At 43.8% G+C, this 8,223-nt stretch overlaps 1 protein-coding gene across 1 annotated transcript; it reads left to right on the plus strand.

The window, feature by feature from the left end:
* The first annotated feature begins 907 nt into the window (after positions 1–907).
* Positions 908–7,069, plus strand: LOC117370282 (leucine-rich repeat-containing protein 24-like). Its single transcript, XM_033965673.2, has 7 exons — positions 908–1,065; positions 1,610–1,696; positions 2,114–2,305; positions 2,654–2,822; positions 3,973–4,235; positions 5,294–5,824; positions 6,671–7,069. The coding sequence occupies exons 1-7, from the start codon at positions 910–912 to the stop codon at positions 7,040–7,042; spliced, it is 1,770 nt and encodes a 589-aa protein (XP_033821564.1). The 5' UTR covers positions 908–909; the 3' UTR covers positions 7,043–7,069.
* Positions 7,070–8,223: the final 1,154 nt, after the last annotated feature.

The following is an 8,223-nucleotide window of genomic DNA, read 5'->3' on the forward strand; positions in this document are numbered from 1 at the left end:
AGACCAGGCGGGGTCACGCTCAGCACCAGCACATCCACATCAGGCAGAAGAGATGGACAAGAGGGCTTCGGCGGCGGGGCTTGTTACCCGGGCAGATTTTGTCGTGTTGCTGATGGTCAAATAACACCATTATTCCATGTTTTCAATGAACCAACCATTTGACAAAATTGGTTTGCGGTTTGATCCCAGTTGTGATTGGTGCGTACTATTGTTGTGTCCTTGGGCAAGACACACACCCTTGGCTGTCTATATATGTGTGAGTGGAAGATTGCTGGTGATCGCAGGGGTCTTGGAGATGTTACTGCATTGCCTGGTATATTCCACAGTATGGAAATAATGTATCTATTTTTGCATGTGTTCAGTTAGCCTGTTGCTAAATTAATACTTTGAAAAAACATACATATTTGACTGAGTGGTGTCAGCTGCTTGTTTGCATGGCAATATGTATGTGTGTGTATATATGTATATATATATATATATATATATATATATATATATATATATATATATATATATATATATATATATATATATATATATATATATATATATATATATATATATATATATATATATATATAATGGTTAATAAAGCACAGTGCAACATTCCAGGCAAAACAGAGGCTGAGCAGAGTAGAAATTTGGGTTTCAGGTGCAGGTCACATTTAGAAAAGTGTATGCAACAGATCAGCAAGTGGGTGCATTCCAGCAGGATAAAATAGTAGGGCTATTGTCATAGCATTATATAAATAAAATAGTTTTATATAGCCAGACCTTAACTATGGAAACCATAGAACCACTCTGGCTAGCAGGGCAGGTGCTTTCTGGTTCTAACAGTGCTGTGTGTCTGTCCGTGTGTGGCAGGTGCTCTCTGATAGTGCTGTGTGTTGCAGGTGTCCCATTGGGATTATGTCTTGCTGGGGCATTCTGTCTGTTCTCCTCCTGGTTTCTCAGGGGAACACCTCTCCACCGTGCCCTCTGAGCTGCAGATGCTACAGCCTCACAGTGGAGTGTGGCTCCACCAATCTGCGGGAGACTCCCAAACATATCCCGTCCTCTACACAGGTACCCCCCTGACCCCTGTCAATGCCCACAGAGGCCCTCACATGCCTTAAGATATTCATTTGAATAGTATAGCATAGAGAGATAATTGGTTGAGGCATAGTGTGAATATATATTTAGACCTCTTAATTCAATTAGCATTTTGCAAATGTGTTGTGAATAAAAAGACTGTCAATGACTATAAATAATACTTTCCAAATGAGTTATTTGGATCCACACAAGCATAAACTGCTGTCCTGTTCTTACTTACAGACTGCACTGTGTCATACCTTTGTATCTACATGTTGCCATTGTAAGTTTGGTCCTGATCCTAGTGTGAACCAAAGAGTCTCAGGTTATAGGATAATAAATGTTTAAGCTGTCAAATGTGTGTATATTGGAGAGAACACATTGCAGTTTTGTTTACACTTATATTGGCTGCATGAACTCCGGAGTGACCCATGCGTTAGTAACCGCAGTCTTATCTGCTGCTCAGTACACACAGTGCACAAACCTGAGTTGACACATGTATGTGAACGATGAACAGTGCTTTCTCTCTGGCACACAGACCATCTTCCTCCAGGACAATCGCATCGCTCACCTCCGCAGAGCTGACCTGGCTCCTCTCAGACACCTGCACTACCTCTACTTACAGGTGTGACCCCTCTCTCGCCCCTTTGTCCTGAACTAGTGTGTCTGACTGTACTACTGTGTACTACTGTGTAGTAGTGACTGTCCTGTACTATTGTGTGTCACTGTACTAGTGTGTACTAGTGTGTACTAGTGTGGCTGACTGTAGTAGTGTGTCCTAGTGTTCACTAGTGTGGCTGTCCTGTACTAGTGTGCCCTAGTGTCTAGTAGTGTGGTGTCCTGTACTAGTGTGGCTGACAGTAGTAGTGTGTCCTAGTGTGTCCTAGTGTGTCCTAGTGTGTCCTAGTGTGTCCTAGTCTGTATTAGTCTGTACTAGTCTGTACTAGTCCGTGCTAGTCTGTACTAGTGTGGCTGTCCTGTACTAGTGTGACTCGACTGTACAAGTGTGTAGTAGTGTGGCTGACTGGCCTTTCCCTGACAGAATAACAGTATCTCGGCTGTGGAGCCAGGATGCTTTGAGCACCAGACTCAGCTGCTGGAGCTGGCTCTGAACGGGAACAGGATCCACCTGTTGAGCGCTGACCTGTTCCACGGCCTGGAGCACCTCCGCATCCTCTACCTGTCCCGTAACGACATCACCAGGCTGCTGGACTATACCTTCAGGGGCCTCCAGGTAACATAACACACATGGATATAGCTTAATACCCGAGCACAGATAATAGGGAACACATGCGGCCACAGGGCAGAGATGCGGGCAAAGGTCACACACGCTGGTACAGGTCACACACACTGGGGCAGATCATGGGCGTGGGCAAGGGGCACACACACAGGTACAGGTCACAGACACATTCATAGGTACAAGGCACAGGACAGAGGTCAAACATGTTACCACATGTCACTCATGGGTACAGGTAACACACACGGGTGCAGGTCACGCACAGGCACAGATCACACAATAGGGCACAGAACTGGCTAAGCATAAGGTCACATGTAAACACCTGTGTACATATATGTGCTGCAGCGTCTCCAGGAGCTCCATCTTCAGCAGAACAGCATTGAGGTGCTGTCAGATCAGGCTCTGTCAGGCCTCTCCTCCCTGGCCCTTCTCGACCTGAGCCGCAACAACCTCCACACCATGGGCCCCGCCTCTCTGCGGCCCCTGGTCAGCCTGCAGGTTCTCCGCATGACCGGTGAGTCAGTCTAGTAAAGTATGTGTCAGCCTTAAACACAACCCCAAACCTGTGTGATCCATTAGCCCTTTCAGCCCTCAGTCAGTATGTTTACAAGCACACCAGGAAAACTGGATGTGGCCTAGTCCAATATAAAATGATTTTTCATTGACTATGATTGAATGTCATGAATCAAATCTCAAAGATCCCAATAACACATCTGGAGCAGCTGGTATTTACTTGGATACCCGCTGCATGTAACAGTGCAGTCTGATGTACATTAGGCACTGACTAGGAGAGGTATTCATGTGCACGGGATAAGAAACAGCCAGGCAAATATTATACTAAATATAATATTACACTAAATATGTGTTTAGATGTATACTCACATGTTTTAGATCAGCAGCACTGAGTCATGTTGCTTGGTTTTGGTTCGTAACGTGAAAATGAAACTTACTGGTGCTTCAGTGTTTATTTGTGCTGTGGTGAAAAAAAATAACTTAACCTAGTAGGATCTGGCGTCCACATATGTGGACAACACATTTTGGGTCGTCTAGGCCACAATGCAAATTTTTAGAAGAAGAAGAAGAACAGCATACAAGAACAGCAAAAATGCAAAAATGTTCAATTTAGAATCTTTTTAAGAGTTTAGAATGTTCAGAATATATATATAATTTTTTTTTTTTGTAAAGGCACATTTCTTCCTGCACTTGTCAGCAGCACAATTGTTTTTACATTCAGGTCAAATGTTGCTACATTCAGGCACTTAATAAATAGTTTTTGGAAATTATTATCCAAATGTTTTATCAAAATTATTAAAACATCCACATATGAGGACATTCGTTTTACATAACTTTTCTCAGAAATTACATAATGTAAAAAGATAATTCTTTGTTTTTACACTCATCAGATCCCAATCAGCCAAAATAACAAAGAGAAATTAATAAAGCATGTCATGCAAGAGCTGAGGTCTTAGGAGGTTAAATTAAAAGCAATGACACTTATATATTTCTGTCAAAATTATGGCAATTAGTAATAGCTAAAACCTACTGTAGACTTCGATGAGAGTGGTTTTAGGACAAAGACGATTTGAACTTGGATTTTCCTGCGCATGTAAACATAGTGAGCACCAGGTGTGACAGGTGCTCCTGGTCCTGTCTCCTGTGTGCAGATAACCCATGGCGCTGTGACTGCGCACTGCACTGGCTGCGCAGCTGGATAGATGAGGAGGGCCAGAGGCTCCTGAGTTCTGCTGAGCGGCGCCTGGTGTGTGCAGACCCGCCCCGCCTGTCTCAGCTCAGCCTGGTGGAGGTGCCCCTGAACAGCCTGGTGTGCATACCCCCCGTGGTGCAGCTGGAGCCCCGCAGATTGGCCGTGCGGCTGGGCGAGAGCCTGCGGGTGTCGTGCCATGCCTCAGGGTACCCTCGCCCACAGGTCAGCTTCCAGCCCAACTATTTACTCATGTTGATTGTGCTGGGTAATGTTTTGTCTAAATATCTCATCCTAAAATGCATTAGTGTACTAATTTTAACCTCTAGATTTGCTCTCTGTGAGTAGTTGTTACTTATTTGCCCTCTTAATTACACAAGAGGAGAGAGAACTGTTTCACTATTTCAACTATAAAAACCTAAAAGTCATGAATGTGCTTCCTACTACCTTGTGTAAGCTCAGCAACATTACTGCAAGAGTCTCTCCAACCTCTCAAATAACGCCCATGTGTCAGAAACACAATGTTCCTTCTGAACAAATGATGTTCAAAAAGTAAGTATAATACATTATTTTTAGTGCTGTAAAGCATTTTTCAAAATTTTGTAAGATTAAAGACACTTTTGAAATATGTTTAATGACGATTAATCACATTGCACGCTGATATAAATATTGTGCATTTTTAAACCTTTTTACAAGAATTATCTTATTTAATTATAAATAAATTCTTTTAAAGTCCATCTGGCTATAATATAAGTCTGGAAGTTACATTTCATAATGAATTTGTGTGACCACATGTTCCAGGTTAATGTACATGATCAAACAGCAGGTTTAGTGTAGTTAAAAGCCCTTTATTGCTGCTTGTGGATGTAACTGACTCTTACTGTGACAGATACACCTGTATTTTCCTCACGGAGCGAAAGTTGTTCAAGAGATGGAGATCTCCGCAGTGTCTTTGATTTGATTAGCTGCATGGAGTAGTCATACCACGTTTCTGTGCACTGACCGATCTACGCTCATTTACGTGTTCTGACAGATTTTATGTGTACATTTAACCGTGTCTAATCAGCACAGTTCCTGAGTACAGCATTTCTCCTGCAAGGTAAGCCTACCAGTCCAACTTACGTGTGAGACTGAGCAAAACAGGCAGGCATTAATCAGCCTTCATTCGTGCTGCATACATTTTTGATTAATCACTTGCGTTAATATGTTAACATTGCCCTGCGTCTTAGCTCACTGCCCTGGAGGCTGCTTGTACTAGTGGTCTGTTGATGCCTTGTGTGCAGGTAACTTGGAGGAAGGCTTCCCAGGGTAAGGCAGCCCTGTCTCCTCGAGGCCTGGTGCAGGAGCCGGGGGCCGGTGTGGTGGGGCGAGCAGAGGGCCCTTCAGAGGGGCCCTCAGAGACGGTGCAGAGAGCTGAACGGTTTGACCCAGACACGGGCAGTGGCATGCTGTTCCTCAGTAATGTGACCGTGGCACACGCAGGCTTTTACGAGTGTGAGGCATGGAACGCAGGCGGTGTGGCTAGAGTCACTTTCCAGCTGGCCATCAACTCCTCAACCTCCATGTGGGCCTCATGGTCCCAGCTCTCCTCGAATGCCCCGCCCTGGCCCCGCCCCCGGAGCTATGGCTCTGAAGTGAGCCGCGAGCCGCTGTATGCTCTGGGCAGCATGGCCTTTAGCGCTTTGGGGCCTGCCACACAGACGGCCATCGCAGTGGGCATCTCCCTGTTAGCCCTGACTGCTCTGCTGCTGCTTATGATGATCTACAGCCGCCAACAGCAGCCTGACAAGGAGCCCCATGACTCAGAAATTAAGGTAACAGCACTATAGTAATGCCACTACTGTAACATCACTATGGTAACAGCGCCATAGTAACACAACTACGGTAACATTGCTATGGTAATGCTACAGTAACAATACAAAGGTGACAACATTACACGATTGCTATGGTAATATTACCATGGGTATATCGTTGCAGTAACATCTGTAAGGTAACATAATATCTACATCACAAAAGTAACATGGTGACAACATGACTGTAACCACCATGGTTACAACACTACTGTAACATCACTATGGTAACAGCACATACTCTACTGTACAGTACTGTATCACAATTATGGTAACAGCACTGTGATAACACAACTACAGGAAGATCACTATGGTAATATATTTTTAGTAACAACAGTAATATCATCAAGGTTACATTACTATGGTAACATCAGTATAGATTTATTACAATGTTAAGATCACACTACAATATAATCTATGGTAGCATCACTATGGTAACATCAACAACAACATATAGATAACAAAGATGAAAAGTCTCAAAGTGAAAGGAACAGGAATGCTCCGGTGGAGGCAGGCCTGTCCATCCTAAGGTTACAGCACTGAGGTCATAGCACGGAACCATAGTAACAGCACTAACATTATGCTAACAACACCAAGCTAACTGTCCTATGGTAACATCACTATAGAAACAGCACAAAGATAAAATTCTTCTTGTAACGGCATTCTAGCGATGACTGTGCTGTTACGGTACGAAGGTCACCCTCATTGCAGTATTAGGGTTAAGGTACTTAGGTGACCACTATGATGACCCCATTATTGCAGCACTATGACTCCAGTAGCACTAGTTGCTTGTTCTCTGCATGTTCTCAGGAGGAGAGTATCCTGTACGTGAATGACTACTCGGACGGTCCCACCACTTTTGCCCAGCTGGAGGAGTACAGGGATGAGCGCGGCCACGAAATGTACGTCCTGAACCGGGCCAAACCTGTCCCACCCCCCGTAGTCCCACCCCCTGATGTCACCTCCGCCCCCTCCGAGAGCTCCACCCATTGCTCTGGTCAAGGCCCCCCCTCCAGCCCCCCCGTGGCCCCAAAACAGCTGGAGGATACACGGACTATGAGGAGGATGGCCGGTGAGGGAGGAGAGGCAGAGCCTGTGCTAACAGCCGAATCTGAGGGCATGTACCTGAACCACAGCGGCCTCTTCATAGACTCTCAGATCGCATATGAGATCCACTGCTGAGGCCCACTCGCCCAGGATCCGGAATACGCACTTCTTCAATACATTACAAAGATGTGAATCTGGTTACCAGTGGTCACCAAGTTCAGATGGGCATGATTGACAGGTGCATTCACCAATCAGGGACATGCATGGTCTGTCTGTATCAAAAGAAGTATGGATCTTTACAAGGAGAAAAGAAAGAAAATAAATATGACAGGGTACTGAAAAACATGGTAGATTTCTGCAGAACCAGTGAGCGAAGCACTAAACTCTGAGGAGAGTGAAATGTCATTTTATTTGTAAATGATAGATGACCAATGAGCTCCTTCGCTTCACATGCATCACTGAGACAAGTCTGATTGCACGATCATGTTTGGCCAGACTGGAGACGCAACTGACCAGACTGATATCCCTCTGTATAAAAAAAAATAAAAAAAATACAGAGAGTTATTAATCTGGATTTGCCAGACAAGAGGCCCATGGGCGGCAGAGTGGTCAGGGACACTGGGCAGAGCTGGTCAGAGACACAGGGTTCACACTGGACTCCCAGCAGCAGACTGGACGTTCGTGGACTCCCAGCAGCAGACTGAACATTTATTGACCTGTTACAATTTTCATCTCCAGGTTGAGCTACATTGGCTTTCATTCACAGTCATGGAGACGAGGCAGTAGTCTGAATTCTGCACTGCCTCTCCCGTTGCGCTCATCATGCCTGGCTTTACTTTATATTTATTGTTTATAGTTGTACAGAACAGAATTTTAGAATGACATTGAAACGTAATATTGTTATTTAAGCAGCTCTGTAAAGAAGCATCTCTCCTCATGTTAGCTCTGTTGTTTTAAACCATTTGTTTGTAAATGTTTGGATAATTGTCTTCAGAACCAAAACACCAAATTATAACATAAATAAATCAATGGACATCATGTCCGATGTTTTTGTAATTAAGAATAAATCAACATTACGATCAGTAAAAAAAATTGGATTTGAACATGTCTACCTTGTATCTGCACACACAGATAGCTCATGTTTATGGAATTTAAAAAAATAATATTACATACAGTTCCTTTAATGACATGAATGTTTCTAAATACTGATGTATTTTAACTCTCAGCTCTTGTTTCCCCTAACTCTTGTTCTTAGTTCAAACTATAAATATCTATAAATACCATTTTAATCTGACTTTCTGTTTTGACAATTGATA

Source organism: Periophthalmus magnuspinnatus, chromosome 4 (assembly GCF_009829125.3).
Source record: "Periophthalmus magnuspinnatus isolate fPerMag1 chromosome 4, fPerMag1.2.pri, whole genome shotgun sequence".
Classification (NCBI taxonomy): domain Eukaryota; kingdom Metazoa; phylum Chordata; class Actinopteri; order Gobiiformes; family Gobiidae; genus Periophthalmus; species Periophthalmus magnuspinnatus.

What these genes read in the sequence shown, in the direction of transcription:
- LOC117370282 (XM_033965673.2), top strand. Translation starts at nt 910, where the DNA reads ATGTCTTGCTGGGGCATTCTGTCTGTTCTCCTCCTGGTTTCTCAGGGG. An exon ending in ATATCCCGTCCTCTACACAG is followed by an intron (nt 1,066 to 1,609) that starts GTACCCCCCTGA and finishes TCTGGCACACAG; the next exon opens with ACCATCTTCCTCCAGGACAA. An exon ending in CAGGGTACCCTCGCCCACAG is followed by an intron (nt 4,236 to 5,293) that starts GTCAGCTTCCAG and finishes CCTTGTGTGCAG; the next exon opens with GTAACTTGGAGGAAGGCTTC.